The 19569-nt window shown below is 41.1% G+C and overlaps 1 protein-coding gene across 12 annotated transcripts in view; it reads right to left on the minus strand.

The window, feature by feature from the left end:
- The window catches only part of ncam1a (neural cell adhesion molecule 1a), a 249772-nt gene extending 232452 nt beyond the window's left edge, over positions 1-17320 (minus strand). For 10 of the 12 annotated variants that reach the window (XM_005725345.1, XM_005725341.1, XM_013908873.1 and 7 more), the window contains exon 1: positions 17042-17320. In XM_005725345.1, coding sequence (XP_005725402.1) covers positions 17042-17093 — 52 coding nt within the window. In that variant the 5' untranslated portion in view covers positions 17094-17320. The remainder of the gene's footprint in view (positions 1-17041) is intronic. The other 2 variants (XM_005725347.1, XM_013908872.1) reach the window with 1 other exon arrangement.
- Between the last annotated feature and the right edge of the window lie 2249 nt (positions 17321-19569).

Here is a 19569-nt window from a genome sequence, read left to right on the forward strand (position 1 = left end):
AAATGGCACAATGTCATCAAATGTCATGTCATCAAATGTTGAAAAGACATAATAAATTTACAATTCTAAAAAAAATGATGACATTAAAAATGCAGTGAGTATTGATTGATGTCTACCAGCTTGGCCAACCTGCATGTGCTCCAAATCTATTACAACTCCAGCATGGCAACATCTGGTAACAGCTCCCCTTCATATCAGTATTATTGAAACAAGAACATAAGGCAAGAACATTTTCTCACAACTGACTGACACAAAGTAGGAAAAACAGTGATTATTCAGATGTATCACAATGGAAACATTTGAAGTGTTGACTTCTTTTGCGTTGCTGTTTGTTGGAAAATTGAGGGAAATAATAAAGCATACTTAACATACATAAAGAATAAAGAATGTAAGTAAATACACCTAAAAATACTGAGATAAAACTGAGTTTTCTCCTGCAGAGGATATGACATTGTATTAAAAACACACATGGTAGCTACCTGACAAGACCCTAACTCTTACTTATGAAGTATTCATTTTGTTTTTGCTCTAAAAGTTTGATCATAATAATAATAAACATTAAATTTTGATACACCTGTATAATCAAACATCTGTTCACTACTTGGTAATGCTTAATATCTTATCAGCCACTAACCTAGAAGCAAGTCAATGAAATTGGGCAAGACAACCTGCTAAAGCTCAAATCGAGCATCACAATGGGAAAGACGTGACTGAAGTGAGTTTGAGTGTGGCATGGTTGTTGGTACCAGATGGGCTGGTCTGAGTATTTCAGAAACTGCTGACCTTTTATATCAGCAAAATACAAATTTCCCACAACCATCTCTGGGGTTTACAGAGAATAGTCGCAAAAAACAAAACACATTTTTGAATGATCAGCAGTTCTCTTAGCAAAAATTGCCGATTCCAGAAATGAGAAGGAACATTTCCAGACTGTTCTGAGCTGATAGGAAGGAAAGAAAAACTCAAATACCCACCTATTAAAATAAAGGGATGCAGAGGAGCATCTATGAATGCACTATACGTAAACTTTCACGCAGATGAGCTACGGTAGCAGAAGACCATACTGTGTGCCACTCCTGTTAGCTAAGAACAGGAAACAGAGACTACAGTTTATATTTTGGCATAAACAACATGGAAGCATGGGTCCATCCTGCCTTGTATCAATGGTTCAGGCTGGTGTAATGGTTGTAATGGTGTGGAAGATGTTTTGTTGGCCTACCTTGTGGCCATTACTACCAACCGACTGTTGTATAAACACCATAGTCTATCTGGGTATTGTTGCTAACCGTGTCCGTCCCTTTATGACCACAGTGTATCCATCTTCACATGGCTGCTCCCCCCAGGATAACACACCATGTCTCAAAGCTCAAATCATCTCAAACTGGTTTTCTCGACCATAACACTGAGGCATGCCAAGCACACTGCAAGTCTCTGAGCTGCAGTCTTTGGGCAGCACAGTCTCTAATGCCTCTGTTGGATGAGCTAAAAAGGCCAAGCCCTCAACTCCTGATGCTTCTGAGTTTGGCCCATCTGGCTTCCTGCACTGTGAGCCAGTATCAATCACTTGCACATGACACACTCCCTTTGTTCCTGCAACGCAAACATATTTCATCCTTCTGGTGTTCAGAAAGAGTGCAAGTCTTCAACTGACATTTACCCCCCCCCAGTCTCTCATAAAGGCAAGATCAAAATTAAGTAAAATGTAAAATATCAAGATGAAAGTGTCGACATCTGTATGTATGTATGCATTAAAGCATCAAACATTTCAGGTGAGATTTTGACCTAAATGTATTTGGTCAGAATATTTTGACCTTGAGACTTCATCAAAGTGTATGAAGCTTTGAAAGCACAAAAACACTTTTTATACCTTCTGTAGCCTGTCCTGCCCATTTCAACCGTGAGATGAAAGTCAAAAGTGTTAATACCATCCTCAGCACTTAGTAAAAGCATATGCTTCTGGCATTATATTAAAAATTCAAAAGAATTTCAGAGAGGGCTTAATTTGGAGTTCACTGACTGGTTCAAGGTTTTAGAGAAAGTGCATTATTGCCCAAAATGCATCAATACCAAAAGGCAACCACCGAAGGCTGCAGATATTTCTTCTTCATGTATTCATATGGCAGGGATTTACATTTAAATTTTGAGCATTTACAGTAAATCGTGCAGCACAAATACTGCAAGCTGCCAAATACTATAGAAGCGGAAGTGCAACACAAGAGTGCCAAGAAAACCGAGAGCATTTCTTTATCACCTGTCAACATTCATGTATCAAGTTCTGTTCTCCAACTAAAGCAAAAAAAAAAGTCTTTTAGCATCCATTTCTATGTGCAGGCATAATTTGCGACCGTCAATAGTGCAATATAATTACACAGCTACAGAACTTTGTGGTAACGATGGCTTATTAAAGCAGCAGAGCAGCAAATTATGAAAAAAAGCTTTTCTAGATAAAATGAGACAGCTGTCAGTCAGGAGAGCGGCTATTCATTTCACAGACATAATCAGGCCACGATACATAAGCAAAAATTTAGCTCCTTTTACAGCTTAGTTTATCAGCAGGGTTTGTCTTATTTTTAGATATTATTTCCTGGAATTGAAAAAAAAAAGGATGAACCTGCATCATATCATCATCATCATCATCATTCACGGCAAAGATGTTTCTTTTCATGGCATCTCAGATCGTGTGAATGCACTCATTTAGTAACAAGAACGGTGAAGAAAAGACCGTCGTTCTGCACGCTGAAGAACGCCAGTCAACTAACAAGTAAGAAGGAAAATCGAATAAAGTAGAGAACATACTGAGCATCACGCTCTTCTTTAAATTCGAGCCAGAAGGAAGGCCTAAACGCAACGTGCCCGTGTCTCATGCACTGGTCTCTGCAAGCTTCAGTGCACAAAACAAGGGTCTGCAACAGAACGGGAAACAATGAATCCAGAGGTTGGAGTACCCTGCCGGCACAGTGGCTCCTCCTTGACAACACTTTGCATTGTGTCCCGCCTATTTTTCAACCTCCACCCCTCCTCCTCCTGCCCGTCACCCTGCACCTTTGTCTGCAGCCCCACCTCACAGTGAGCCACTACAGAGTCTTTTCTTCACAAGCAGAGCTGTTAGTGTAAAAGCATAATAAATCACAGACCTCTCCTGATTTTATTAATTGCAGCAGCTTGAACATAAATGCTAAACAGATTTTCTTTAATCTTATTAGAAGTGTTTATGTTTGGTTAAATAATCCCATCCTTTTTTCAGCTCCTTACACTTTATTTGATAAATGTGAGATAGGACAAAATGAGCACATTAATAGTTGGCCTTTTAATAAATTTGATTTGCTCTTCAATCTTCATCCATATTTTACTACATCAGTGCTTTGTTCCATATAACTCCGCAGAGGCTCAGTTGAATACACAGGTATTGATTACTGCAAATTAGCTTTTTGTTTTCAAGTAGAACTCGGACTAATCTCATGCTCGCTTGGCCTCAATTTCATCAGGAAAGTAAAAATTTATATTTTTAAGATACAATTAAGAAAAAGATGGCAATAACATGCATTCTAAAATCTAAATATTTCCTCATTTAGACATGGAAACATCTCATTAAAGCACAAGTACATACACGTTTCACCGAGCATTTGCAGCCAATTTCAATATGCATCACATTTTGAGAGTTTTTGATAGATATTTTGGTTTGAGGTTTATTACACAGCATCACGGGCATTAAAAGTGTTAATGGAAGGCCACCCAGTTATAACAACAGCCACTCCCTCTCAGCACTGAGCTGGTGTTACCCTGCAACCACCTGCTACACAAAAACACCATTTATTTTGATCAGTCTAACCTCATCAGCGCCCGCATGTGAAAGCCGTATGGGTACAAGCGACGGGGCTCTGGTTGTGTGTGACTCCCATATTAGATTGGTGGCAGGATGTAACGAGTTAATTTGATGATTTTTGACACACTGGTTTGATCAAACGGTCCACAGAGTCTGAGCTGCATCCACCGTCAAATCAACAGCTTCAAGATGTGTCTGTGTTTCATGCTGTTTCCATACCACACAGAGTATTTCACAGAAACCTCTCCAAAACAGCTCTGAATACCGTTTAAATGCAACAGGAAACCAACATCTATCACCTCTGACAAGCTGTTTTGTTTTGGGGGGGGGGGTTTCCCCCATCAAGAGACCATAAACCCAATATTTTATATTTAACAAACTCTTATTATATTTTATTATGTATTTAATATGCTTTTCCATCTATGTGAATTCACTATTTTCCCATGAAGCGTTGTTTCTCCACACATTTGAATGCATAGCAGCAAGGCTGAAGAACTCCCCAAGTCCGGAACAAGTTCTGTGAACTGAGCTTTCACAAAACTTAAAGAGAGCACATTAAGTTAAAAGCCACCAATAGGTTTTATCCTATTTTAATATCTGAGAACTTCCAACAGTCTGTGATTGTGCCACCTGAGTGTGTGAACAGCACTCGGTGAAAGAAGTCATTCTCGTTTTTTGCTGGCATGGTCTGAAAAACACTACAGAGCCACAGCGGATGCCTCAAGAATGTGCTCGCTGACAATTGTGCCAATTTAGGAAGTAAACAAGTCTACAAAAAAACTGCGCATGGTGCACATCTCGCCTTGTTCCTTTCTCCCAGAAGACATGCTTGGGTGTTTTTTTTCCCTTTCCTTTCTTTACACACACACGCTCAGGCAACTTGGCACCTGAGGAAGCCAGCCAATCACAGAGTCCCTGGGATGAGCCAGCTGTCATTGCTAGGCATTACATCATGATGGTGAGTCACTCCCTGGGATTTAGAGACAGTAGAACAAATGCCCAAATACACTATGGCCTTAACTCTCTATGACAGCTCAGCCAAAGTAAGCCATGTGAGAAGGTAGATTTCTGACTGTGGGAAAAACATAAGAAACCCGGAGTGCCTGTGTGCACATAAGGTGCATCAGATATATGCCGTTTATCGCTAAAGAAGAGAATAATCCTCAAGTTGGTCTCAGAGCTGGAACGGTGAAATCACGTAGAGCAACTTTTGCTGTGCCACGACACCGCAGAAAGTGATACGGAGTTTATAAGGTGCGACATCAAACTTACAGTCTGCATGCGCCAGCACAAAACACCCACACTGCCTAGACGGGCCTAGACGCATCTCTTAATATCAGTGGTGATCACAGGAAACAGAGCACATCCCCTGAAGCTAAATTACAGGTCAGCAAGTTGTGTGTAAGATTTCAAATCAACACATCAAAGTGCTTTTTATAATAATTATAATAATAATAATAAGCCAAGTGGAGCCTTAGTGGTCAAAAATATACCCCTATGTTTACTCTTCATATTGTTCTTAATTTAGTCACTTGGTTTCTTGTTTGCTGTCACTGTTGCTATTCATTATTTTGTGCATAAGCAGAAGTGTTAAGTGCCGGCATCCACACTCAGGTAAATAACTGCCAGCTGCCATTGTTATGTGAATGACTGGTCACTCCTAAGAAACCTATTATGCAAGCTGCAATCTGAAACCTGGGGTTAAGATGGCTAACGCTGCACCTTCGTAGTAGGAGGAAAAGAAATATCTCCAAACAGGACTCATAGGGGAGTAATAACGATTCTCAAAGAAAAAAGACACGTAATAAGAAAAGGAGGAATGTTTCAAAATGGGAGACCCACTCGAAATGAACTGTGTGGAAAAACATCGCTGCATGCATCTTAAATGAGCAGCGATTATCCCTGCAGACACCAGGTGTACAGGAAAATGAGTTGACTCTTCAGGTGGTTTGAAAAGCAGGATTTCTGAAAATCAGAAAATCCTCCCCCATCTACAAATGAATGCAGCAGGTGTGGTATCAGCTAGGCTGTGGAAATCCTGGAACAAAGCACTTTAAACTGTTTTACACTCTTACTTCAGTGAGTGCCTTAGCTGCAGTCCTAGAAACTAGCCACTGAAAAATACAGGTGTGAAAGTCAGCGTCACTGATACACAGGGCTTCCCTGATTACAGTTTTGTGACCTACAGAAAGGTTTTTCAATCTAATGACAAATTTGCTAAGATGACGACAAAAATTAGGTGAACTCAAGTATAGTGTGCACTACTAAAAACTCAATCAGAGAACGTATTTTTCCACTAATAAGTATTTTCAATCCCAAAAGTGACAAATGAATTAGCAGCCTAACACAGCCATATGCCCGTTCAGTCAAATGCACAGTATATTTCTCATACTTGGGCTGTTCGATATATATCGGATGACGATATGAAAACGTCTATCGTTGCATGTTAAGCTAGCGTTTGTTTCGTGGTGTCACAAAAGAAACTGTTTACGGCAATATTTTTTCATCGTTTTGATGGTCACTGTAGAATTTCTTAAAGTTCTCTCTTTCTCTTATATTTAATATAACCACACTACGGACGGACAAGCGACTGTTTTTATGCGTTGACGTTAGCAACAACGCCGGTAAAAACCATCGCGCGGCTCCGCCGTCCGCTTGTTTATTTACCACGTAAACCTTTCGCAATAAAGCTGAAGATCCTGTTGAGATTTTTCAAAATAAACAGAATCAAGTGAAAGAGTATGCAGAGTGTTTACAGATGAGAAGCAAAAAAGAGCCATTAGGTGCTAAAAAAGAAACCTCAGAATCAAACGTTAGAACGAGTTTTTCCCCGCAACACGCTGTGTAATAAATACTCACAAAGAAAATGTCTAAAAATGTATAGTTTCATCCATCTGTCAAAACACTTGACTCCAGGTACACGACCAGCAAAAACAAAACAAAACACGCAAATCGAGTTGCCCTAGATTCACAGAATTTACAGAAAATGTAAAATGTTTGTGATATATTCCTTTGTCTGGACGATAAATGTCTTATATCGGGATATGAGATTTTGGTCATATTGCACAGCCCTATCTCATATTATGTCATTATTTACATTTTAATACTATGATGATATATAATAAACACATCGCAAGAGTGATTACCACTTCTGGCCCAGAGTCCCCCTGGCAGATGCCTACAGATGGGGGCAATGAGATGCTCGGGCAGCAGCGCCTCGGGACAGAGAGAACGATGGAGAGCTAACAGCCAATCCCTGTTTGTGCACCGTCGACAAAGGCAGCTTCAACTATTAATGACTCTTTCACACGCTCACCTATTGAAACCTTTTAAAACTTTGACTTCTTACAGATAAATGTTGACCGAAGGCTCTTTGTCCATCATCTCGACTCCAGGAGAACTAGACAGGATGTGAGACTGAGCTTTTAGGGAGGGGTAAAAGCGATCACTGTAAAGGGAAAAGCAGGGTGCTTGATTTATAACACAAGATGAAACAACTGCAGTATTTGATCAGGCATCAGTAAAGTAATATATCAGGGATCAGAACTTTTAGAAGAACTCATAATAGCATCAGAGTTGGTCAAAGCTTTAAAAAGAAATACCTTTCTTTTTAAAGCTAACTAACATGGCTGACAAGAGAAACATGGGGACCTGGGGGCAGCAGTATAGCTAAAAGTCAGGCAATCACTAGAGCCCCGTACTTTTCGCTTTTCCAGAAAGTACCAAACCGGCTTTCCTGGAGAGATAATGCTGGGGAGGAAGGTAGAAGACAACACTGTGCATAGGGTTGAATAGAAAACAGCAGGTGTTTTAATGCAAGCAATGATATTCAGCTTATTCGTGTATACCCGTCAGTATTTCTATAGGTTATTGCATTTCAAAAGCTTTTCCTATAAAACTGCAAGACTTGTAACTTACTATTTTTACATTGCTAAGCATATAGCTTTGCAGGAGATCACACCCGAAGCCAGCCATCGCATACAGTACGTGTTTGTTTAAGTGATGAAGCATAAGCATTAAAAGTCTGCCAAGTACACTCGGATGATATTGCCGCCGTTTTTCTGCACTTGAAGGCTCAGTTGAACAAAGAGAAAATAAAGCAAAACCTGCTCACTGCACTTTTAGCTCAAAGATTGTCGGTAATCCAACATTTAGAAAATTACTCAGGGCTGACAAGCGTTTGTGTCATCCCTGATGAAGGTTACCGCAGCTAAGCCAAGGCATTTTAAATGGAGGCGCTGTCACTCCAAGCATATTTTACATTTTATGCCTTTGGTTGAAACAGGTGGGGGGAGTTATGCAAAGTAAAAAATACTGGGGGTTTTCTTCTCCACCTGAAAATTAACACAACATAAGTATGAAGTGACTTTCAGAGACAAAATACCATCTGTTAATCAGTGCAAGTCCTGAGGGAAGTAAGTTATAACGGTGACAGGCTATAAATAACACGGAGTCCCATGCTGACAATAAAGAAAACTGGAACATCAATAAACACAGTATCTATTCCAAATAAAAATCGGAGCTTGTAGCTCTCCAGGCATTTCAAGGAGGACAGGGACATCATGCTGGGATTCTGTTGCGCAGCAATGTAGTCCATCGTCACCTTGGGCAACCTCACCAGACTTGGCAGCCTCACTTAAAGAGCTCAGTAAAAGGGAAAAAAAAATATAGGGAGTCCACTGCCAAAGGAGCACAGATCATTAGTTCTTATGTAGAAAATCTGGTGAGGTTGTGGCTAAGCAAGTATGCTGAGGAGTGCCACAACAAACACCTGAATATTCTCTATCACCTTGCAAAACTCACACGAGCATCATCCCGGTTAGCCTTAGAGCAACAGCAGCTTGTTTGAAATCACAGCCACTCCCACAGATATTTCACCTTCTTGGATGGGATCTTAGGGAACATCAAGCATTGTTTATCTGAATTCATTAGAAGCTGATGCTGCTTCACTCTGCCAAAATGCCAGAGTTTAGCCTAAGGAAACTGGAGAAGTATTTTGTTTTCAGACCCCGTTTCTTTAACCAGAACAGAAGAAAAGACCACAACAAAAAGGATCAGAAACAAGATTTTACTGAGCTGAAATGGATGGCTAAGCAGAAAGTGTGTCAACAAGCTCAGTGAAGGCATATTTTCATTTTGACAAGAAAAGTCCCGCCACAAAAATGTGGCTTTCATGAATAACTTCATTTTGGGGAAAAAATACATGTATATATATATACACACACACACACACACACACACACATACATACATACATACATATATACAAAAAATAAATAAATATATATATATATATATATGCATATTTGCATGGTATATAATCATAATGCTTATGGTTTTGTTATAAAGACATGTTGTTTTAATCATGGATGACTGTGCTGGGTTGCCTTGCGTCTGAATTAACTACATATTGTATTGATTTTTCTGCTGCCTTTAGGCGTCGCCACAACAGATCGTCTACCTCCGTCTCACCCTATCTCTAGCATCCTCCTCTGTCACATTGACCCTCTGCATGTCCTCCTCCGCTACATCCATGAATCTTCTCTATGCACTTCCTCTTTTCCTCAGCTCCATATTGCCCGTGCCTCTGATGTACTCATTTCTAATCCTGCCCATCCCGGTCAGCTCTGCCACCTCCAGCTCCACTTCTTTTTTGTCAGTGTCACCCTCTCCACTCATACATCATAGCAGGTTTCACTGCCATCTTGTAAACCTTCTCTTTCACTCTTGCTGCTATCTTTTGTCACAAATGACCCCCTGACACTCGTCTCCACCCACTGCACCCTGGCTGACCCCGTCTTCACTACCACTGCTCCTTCCATCTTCACTGTTACACCTGTCTACTTCCCATTAGACATACATATTCTGTCTTGCTTCTAGTGCCTTTTCATTCCTCTTCTCTCCAGAGCATAGCTCCACAGCTCCAGCTCTACAGATTATCCTCCACCTGCTCCCTGTCTGCAAGTATCACAGTGTATGGAGACTCATGGCTGACCTCTTCCATCATCCTGCAGCTTATCGCACCCCCACCCTGAATCCATTTCCCACTCCTTCCATACACCATGCTACAAGTTGTGGTAAGTAATGTAATATTAAATTTGTTTGTACTGACTCATCAAACTTTAAGTTACCATTAGATGAGTCATTGTGCATTAACTCATCTAATGGTAACTTAAAAATTCATGTTACATTAGTTAGTATTACTCGTGGCATTCCATTAGAACATAATGACATAATGTGAATATACATGACTAAAGGCTACCTTCCTCTGTGAATATTATATCTGCTTGAGAATTTTGGGAGACATTACTTCATTGACATCAGTTGTCCATTTAGTTACACACTCTGAAGACAGCATTAAGATCTGAAAATCATGTTCAATGTTGCGCTCAATGGCAAAGGAAGGGGCTGCTGATTGGGTTGCATAACAAGTCCGTCTCTTTTTTTCTGGGTTTTTTCCCCCACATTCAATTCTCTATAGGACGCCTTCAGAGCTCACACAATAAAAATCACTCATGGGTTCTATTCATGTCCTGATTAATATGCAAAGACAGCCTATCCTCATCTAACAGTCAGAAGAAATATTATAGCCAGTCAAGTCATTTTGAGCTCATCTGGATGGAATTATCAGCACTTTCAGAAGCTCTGTGATATGACATGAATTTATGGATTATGTAAAACTTGTATCATCTGCATTTCAAAGTTTTTAGACTTTACGTGCCTCTTTATCATCCACGGACGAAGAACTTCTAATGGCTTAGTGACTGGAATCAAATTAAAACTGTCTTTGTGTTCCTGTGTTAAAACCCCCCAGAAATTATTGTTTTTTTGTAATTAAGCTTAAAAGTGTTTGTAAAGTGTTGTTCAAATTTGTGGATTTCAGCTCGATTTAACGGCCACACAGTGAAGCTGAACAGCACAGTTCCATTAAATATTAACAGTTTGGTGGAGCAATAACAGATTTTGCACAGATAAGCAAACCCATATGTGCAGGTACGTATTGTATATCTGTGGTACAGAGAGCAGTTTTTACAGCGGGAAATGCACTACATACACTTAATAACATCACACTGAAAAGAAATGTTGAGTGTCAGTAAACTAAATAATATTACTGACAAAAGACTGAGTGGAGTCTGGAAAGAATGAAGAACTGACATTAGTCACCATCACTCATCTCCTCAGTCCGGCTTTTTCCCTTGCTGCTGATGTGGAACCAGCAAGTGCAGATAACTCTGAGGGGGTGGCTGCTGTCTCAGACTGTAGATAAGTCTAAAAGAATCTGCCAAATTCAAATATACTTGGCAACTCAAGCTAGCACCTAGGCTACAGACAGGCAGCTCTCATTTTAACTTGATTGTACTAGCCTAACAAATGCTCTGTGTTTGTGTAAAAGCATACCAACAGTGGATGTAAATAAGTGTTAACATCCTTTTCTATTAGTGAGATTAGGGACTTATAGTGGGTTCTGGCTGCAACGGCACTTAACGAGCATTGTTGTTGTCACATCTAAATGGACTGGTACTTGTTCAGTGCTTTTCTACTCAATTTGAGCCCCCAAAGCGTTTTCTTACCACAAGCCTCATTCACCCATTCATACACACATTAACCTAAGTGGGGTTTTTTCGTAATGTCCAAACACTCAGACTCCAATGGATGCATCGAGGGCAACTCGGGGTCCAGTATCTTGCCCAAGGATACTTCAACATGCAGAATGGAGGAGGCACAGATAAGGCCACCGACCTTCTGATTAGTACGTGATCTACTCTACCTCCTGAACACACCCATCTAGAAAAATTATATCCAAGTGGCTGTACACAGGTCTTTGATAGTTGAGTGTCACTGTGTTTCATGTGACATGTTTGAATCGTGATCATGATGAAGTAAAGTTTATCACCAGTACTGTCTGGGGCGAACAGCAGCCTCCAGGTCTGGAGAACGAAGCCAAGGCATAAGTGCCAAAAACTGCATTTCCTCTAATGCCCACTCAAAAAGCGAGCGAATCCACATAGAGTCCTGTGTTTAAAACAGCCAATTTCACAGGATTAAAAAGCATGTTTACAGCCTTGTACACAAAGCAGTTAGGGCCTCTATAGTTCCCCCCTTCGTGGCAAGTGTACAGGGGTGCATTTTCTAAAACCCATCCATCTGCATATTGGAGCTGGTGTGCAGATGGATGCTGTGACTGACAGGGGTTCCAACACAGACTGCTGGACTACTCAAAGTCAATTAATGCACCTCTCCACCATGTCTGTGCTGTTGTTGCCTGTTGGAGCATTTTAAAAGGAATTATCTAACAGACTGTGCTGTGTGGTACAAACGATTCAAGGAGTTTCTGCTTCAGTTTTAGTGAGTTAAATTTTTAGTATTTTAATAGTCCGCACTAATTAGCAGATAATGTAACTCAGACACACAGGGCTCTGTATCTGTGCTGCTGTGTGGGCTGTTTTGAGTTGAACTCTCAGGGGAGAAAGGATGATATGACATATAATAAAAGCTGCAAAAGATGGAGATCAATAAACAAATCAAGGGGGGGAGGGGAGCACAGCAAGAAGGGAAAAAAAGAAAGCTATAGGGCGAAAATGTAGACGCAGTAATGACTGAACTTTATGTAAATGTAGGCAGCAGCAAAGAACTCACATCTTGAGAATCAACTTGCAATTATGATGACAAGTCACTTGATCTGTTGCTCTCTTACATAAACTGTACGGCGACACAGGCATGCAGTATTTAGCTAAACAGAAGCTGAATCCAAGTAGGAGTACTGCTATAATCTGAACAGTCCATGTACTGACGAGAATTTGATCATAACAAGCCGTAATAGTACATTAGTACAAAGTGTCTCCAAGCCAAATGGTGCATGGACCAGAGTGCAACTACGGAGCAAAGCTTGAAAGAGCCAGAATCTAGTTTTATTTAAAGAGCGGACTAAAAATGCCTTATAATTTTCCTGTGTTTGGCTGCTTTTTCCAGTTCCCCTAAGTCAAAAATAGCCTGTATTATTTTCATAGTGGCTTTGAACCCACCACAGCAGTTAAAGTCCCATATGTTAGCCATTTAGGATTTGTGTATTTTCTCCCTCAAAATGTTAAGCTAAAGTTTTTCTTCCCTTCTGTAGTTCAGCTGACTGATTAAAGTACACACATGCTGCTTTACAGCCAGAACAGTACATGGATTTGCACTGCTTGCAGTTTCATATAACTGTATGAACTGAATGGCAAGTGCACATCAGCATCTAGCCTGCCTTCAGCCTGCAAACTTGTTGTTTCAGGAACAAAAGGAATAAAGAAATCCAACAGAGGCAATCCACTTTCAGCAAGAGAGAGAACACTCTGCCATTCTGTCAGATGCTAAAACACTGCACAGCGGTTTGCAATATCATGTGAAAAGGCGATTCAACTCAATAACATCCATTCGCTTCTCCTTTTTTTTTTTCAGGGTCGCGGGGGGCGCTGGAGCCTATCCCAGCTGTCATAGGGCGAGAGGCGGGGTACACCCTGGACCGGTCGCCAGTCTGTCGCAGGGCCAACACACAGGGACAGACAACCATTCGCGCTCACATTCACTCCTAACGGCAATTTGGATTTTCCAATTAACCTATCCCCACAAGCTGCATGTCTTTGGACGGTGGGAGGAAGCCGGAGTACCCGGAGGGAACCCACACAAACACAGGGAGGACATGCAAGCTCCACACAGAAAGACCCCGGCCTGATGTTGGAATTGAACTCAGGACCTTCTTGCTGTGCGGCAACAGTGCTAACCACCGTGCCACCGTGCTGCCTAATTATGTAATTTGATCATAAATATATTTTATCCTCAAGTCAGACTAATCGATCAGGAATGCCCAGTAGTACATATTTTACATATTTGGTCACATATTTGGTCAGTGCAGGGCGCTGCTGGACGATGCTGAGCTGCAGTGCAGTAAAAGCCAGTTTAAACTTTTACTGGAAGGCAACCCTGCGTTGGTTTCTCTATAGCCAACAGCACAGAGCATGAAAGGGTTAAAAAAAAAGAATAGAAATGCCTCAGATCTGTAACTTCACATAAATCTGAGGCGGTGTCATTTTCACTTTAATAAAAACGGGGCTTCTTTTCCCCTCAGATTACCCTGCATCACCTTCTACTTTTTCCAGTTTCAAACTGATCACCACCATGGATGCGGTGGCTTAATTCAGTAACACAGTCAGAACGGGCACTGCACACTCGACTTGAATTTAAGTCGAGAAAGATCACTACCTGTGTCGACTCCTAAAACTGCATTATAATGCAGTTACATCTTGGAAGGTGGTGTAGCTCTGCATTCTAATGTTTGGCGCGAGCCTCAAAAATGTAATTATCATCGAACTGGAACAGAAACTGGAAATCAATAAATGTAATTAAATTGCTCAGCCCTCAAAGTGTGTGATACTGTCATTACCCCTTCAATATACCCCGGGTCCATCAAATAATGCGATCAATTTATTTGAATTTCTCCTTGTTGCAAGAGGGTACAGCTAAGGCACAGTTGTCTAATTATCTCCCTCTTGGTTCCTTTCTCTTTCCCTCCCCTGCGGAGGCGCGGTAAATTGTGGGGGTGTCAGAATATTTCGGCAGGGTCATGAATCATATAGAGGAAATGAAAACATCCCAGCGCCACTCTCTAAACCCACATCAGTGACAGGGTGCCCAACTGTTTGGGTGCTGATTTGGAAATACCTCCAAAAATATTCTGGAAAACTTTCAAAAGCCAGCGCCAAGTGATGCAGTTTAAGGTTCATAGAAACCACAAACATCAGCCGGCACACGCATTATCCCAACACAGCCCATTAGATCCTCGCTCAGCTTGTTGAAAGTATTTTAAGTAGATTTTTTTTTCCCAACAGAAATCACAGCATTTTTTTTCCCAGTGATAAAAATGTAAAGTGCATTTTTTTGGTTGCTGTTTGTGAAGTGCAAAATGTCAAATCCTGTGTTTTAAAAGTTTGGACAGTAATCAATAAATCAATATTTTATATCACTTCAAGTATCAACATCACTATCACACTCAAAAACCACCAGATCATACAAACAAGAAAAACAAAAGCGGAGCCCCTTTGGGGGCACGCCCAGCACCACATGGAGGCCAGCTTAGGTTTTATGTACCAAAACAAGAAAAATACCATCCAACATACACAGTAATGATCCACCTTCTTCAAATTCTGTCGTCTTATCCACTCAATTTCCCCAGTCCACATTATTTTAGGCTATATACATTATTTTCCTGTGCGTAGACCCACATTCTTCATGCTCGATTTCCCTAAATTCTGCAAAGACAGGGCTGTTGGCTTCAGCACAACTGTGAAATAAATGTATTATTTAGCCAGACCGAGACTACTGCATGGATAATTCAATACAGTCTCACAGTGCTACATCTATGAACTTTAACCTAATGATGCATGCTCGGGGAAAAGTGACTTAACAGTCTACCCCAAATAATGTGTCATGGCCGTGTGGCACAAACACAAGGCAAGGAAAGGAAAGGAAGAAAGGAAAGGAGTCAAATGTCAATAAATCGAAACAGGCATAGCCAGATGATAGGCTACTTTTTTAGCACATGAAAAGATTTGCCTTCGGGTTATTTTAACTGTACCTTCAGTCATTTCATCCAGACTCAGTGGCTGTATTGGCTGCAGTTAATCTCAGTAGGGGAGAAGAAAATGCTTGTTTTTTATTTTGTTTTTTGCCATAGACAAGAAAAGCATAGACCTGTAGAGCACTGAGAAACAACAGTGCAACTGAGGCCCCGGGTTAGAATAATCATTTTACACCATAATGTACACTAAATTGAATCAAATTATAACATCAAACTATTCTTCCGCTCTCCAAGGACCCCTGGGGGTCCTCAAACTCCTCTTTGAGCACTCAGTTGCAGTGTATGGAATGGGGAGGTGAATGCAGGGAGGAGAGAAGGATGTGGGTGGTGGGAGAGGTGGGGGCTTTGGGGGGAAAAATGGGTCCCCCTCCCGCCCTATATAACCATGAGAGCTCTGGGATTGGATGCTATTGTATACATTGAAAAACTATTCAGTCTACCTCACTGGATGACGAATTTCCCCTCAACCAACGAAATTAAAAAGTACGATCAAATCAGTCTGGGTCTGTGCCGAAGTCGACATCATTTTGCGCATGGAGGTTAGAAAAAAACAAGCACCTCGCTACTAAGTTAGAAACTACAGAGTCCTTTTTGGCCAGAAAAACAACAAAAACAGAGGCAATGCCTCAGTGTCGACCTATATGATCAGAGCAGGGATGCAAAAACTAAACTCCCGCACGGACACATCAGCACAGCTACTGGTTATGTGTCAAATCCGATCGTGGTACAAGTGGAAATTTGTGCGTGCATCTTATCGATCTATTCGATAGTTTTAAGCGCATGCGTACGGAAAACAAATTGAATAGTAAGGTAATAAAGAGAAAAAAGGACAGTAAATCTGTTTCCAGTGGACTAAAACAAAGCGTTCCCGCTAATAGCGATCGGCTCTCCGGACACCCCATCCTCGGTGCGTCACGTCTGACCCAGCAGAACTGAGAAAGCCGAGGTGGACTTTTGAATGACAGTATATTCGTTTGCCGTTGACGTTTGCAGCGACTTAAGAGGCTATAAGCAATAAGCTGGCTGCTGACATAAAGGGGACCACAAAAAGCGCCCCACTGCAACACCACCGGTCTCTGGAAGCATCCTCCTCTATTTACCCACAGGGACGAACTCAGGAGCTTAACTTCCACAGCACGCAGCACGAGTGGGGATTTTTATTATTATTATTAAAAATATGTTGCATAACTTAACTTAGGGAGAACAGTCACCCCGAATGAAAGAGACTGGCCGTCTGCACTTCTCTGTGTTGTGCAGGGATATTCAAAATGCACCGAGATACGCGCCTCTATCAAACTGTATAACCCCAAAACTGAATAAAATGCGCCCTGCTAAGTAATTCATGTCGCTTTCCCTCAGAGAGGGGGAGATGCCTCACTTTTTAGAGAACTTTTGGGATAACTGTGAATTTTGCAGCGCTCGAGCTCCAAATCCAGCGCCACTGTCCGGAGTCAGTGACAAGGATGCCGCCGGTGGGACCAGAGGATGCTGCTCTAGAATCAACACGTCTCGGCCTGCGCTTTCACACAGATTTGCTTTGCCTACAGCTGGATATTAATCCCCACACAACCTAATATTAGACTAGAACAAGAAATAACTCATTTTACCTGCACAGCCGATGAATAACAATCCCCAGATGAGGTCCCTTATTTGAAGCATTGTAATGTGTCACACAGCTATTCTCCTTGAAGAGCAGACGCACTTTAAAACAAGAGAGGTGTCTCTAGTGATGGGGGGGAAACAGTCTTTCCAGGGACAACAACTGATACCAGGCGGATTTTTGGTCCTTCTTGCTACCCGTGTTCGCGCCGCGGCACAACGAGAGTGACAGGCTCAAACCGTAGCACGCACTCGCGCACGCATGCACTCAATAGATACCAGCACGAATTACTCCGCCCGGTAGGCTATAACCCCCCACACACAGAGAGACACACACGGAGGGGGCGGGCTGAGGTGAATTCAGTAACAAAGTAGTGCGCGGAGCTGTCTGTGCAGACGGCAGATGGTCACCAGAGGCTGTAATTCGGATTACTGAGCGTGCAAACCGGCTAACTATGGTTTAAAACACATAGAGTGACATATTGGTTCTAATTAAAAGTGTTATCCAGACTGCTAGAATAGCTTAATACTAAACGAATGACTGCATTTCCAAATAGTGATGGATAGTTCACAATGACAATATTTTATTCCATTTTATTTAAAAAAAAAATTCTGAGGTGATATTGTTTATATTAATATATTAATATGGTTCGTATATGTGGTGAGTAGTGTTGTGAAGCATCTCAATAGCTACTGTTGGACAGTAATAAGCAGACACCCAGGGTGTTTTCTTTTTGTTTGTGGTCAGAAGTTTACATCCACTCATCATGTGCATGACTGTCATGGTAATTTGGGCCTTTCATTTCTTTGAACTGTTCTTTCACCAGGGTGAAATGACTGTACTTTTTCACTCACTGTGGGTGTATACACCACTCTGCATTTAATCATTAGTTACTATTAATCTCTGTCTCTCTTCCACGGCGTCTTTTGTCCTGTCTTCCTCCCATCACCCGCAACCAGTAGCGGCAGATGGCTGCCCCTCCCTTTGCCTGGCTCTGCTGGAGGTTTCTTCCTGTTAAATGGGAGTTTTTCCTTCCTGTTGTTGCCGACTGCTTGCTCAAAAGAAGTTGTTTGATTGTTTGGGTTTTGTCTCTACTATTATAAGTTCTTTCTTCTCGTAAGTGCTTTATATTGTTCTTACAATATAAAGCACCTTGAGGTGACTGTTGTTGTGATCTGGAGCTATATAAATAAAATTGAGTTGCACAAGTTAGAATTTATTTTGGCTTTCCTCTAATCCACACAGGGTCAAACGTATTCATACAGGCTCAAATGTCTACATAGCCTCCCACTAAAAGTTAACAAGTTGCACCTCAAACAGATGGTTTTGAGGGCCATCAACAAGCTTTTTTCACAATTCTAACTGGATATTTGACGACTCTTCTCGGCAGAATGTGTAGAGTTCATTTAAATTGGCTGGCTTCCTTGCTCGCAAGTGCTTTCCTCAAATTTTCAGTAGGATTGAGGTTGGGGGCTTTGTGAAGGCCATCCCAGAAGCCTAATGTTAGCCCAGTTTATCCATTCCAAAACCAGTTGCAAAGTCTGTTTGGGATAAGTGTCCTGTCGAAACATCCAGCTGTGTTCAAATTTCAACCTGTGAGATGAAGAATAATTTGAATGTAGTCCTTTTTCATTATTCCATCCCCTTGATGTAATGCACCAGTGCCAGTGTAAAGCTACCATGACCATGCTTGACAGTTGTTCTCAGGCTTGAAACATGCACCTTAGTCCTCCGCCTGTTACCTCTTATCATTGTGGCCAAATAGCTCAATTTTTGTGTTCAAAGACCACAAAGACTGACCATGAAAACCTTTCTCCAGAAGGCATTCGGTTTCTTCATGCGAGCAGCTGCAAATTTCATTCGAGCTGGAAGGTGTCAATTCTGGATCAGGGTTTTTTTCTTGATTGGGAACTTCTCAGTCCATGGCAATGTAAAAAAACTTGCTTCACTGTGGACACCAGTGTTGGTCAAGTTACTTGAAAAAAGTAATCAGTAACTAATTACTGATTACTTCCCCAAAAAAGTAATCCCGTTACTTTACTGATTACTTATTTTCAAAAGTAATTATTACTTAGTTACTTAGTTACTTTTTAAAAACACGATTTACAACCTGAATAGGTGATAAAGTGAGATCTTTCAGCCCAATTCTACTTTTTCTACATAATCCATCATACAAAATGTAATCAAATGAAAAACTCTCTTTTTAAAACTTGTTTTATTAGTTTTAATCTTTTAACTTTATGCATCAAGCAAAAAACAAATTATATGCAACATTCTCTGACTGGAAGAAATTTGTTTAACATTTAACCCTATTTTCTGCACATTCCAGCACATAAAATAAAATAGTTTTTTGTGTTTACACTCACTCTTTCAAATAAATGCAAGTGAAACACAGCAGAAAATAAATAAAATCAAAGACTAGTGGTCCTGTTGCTCTATTTTCACCTGTATAGCAGGAGTGGCGTAGGCGGAGGTTTACCCTGGTGCAGGTGTGCCGCAGCGGTCAGTTGAAGAATCCGCGAGTTTCTCTGTGAA

This window comes from Pundamilia nyererei, unplaced genomic scaffold, assembly GCF_000239375.1.
Source record: "Pundamilia nyererei isolate P.nyererei 1_Seehausen unplaced genomic scaffold, PunNye1.0 scaffold00015, whole genome shotgun sequence".
Classification (NCBI taxonomy): Eukaryota; Metazoa; Chordata; class Actinopteri; order Cichliformes; family Cichlidae; genus Pundamilia; species Pundamilia nyererei.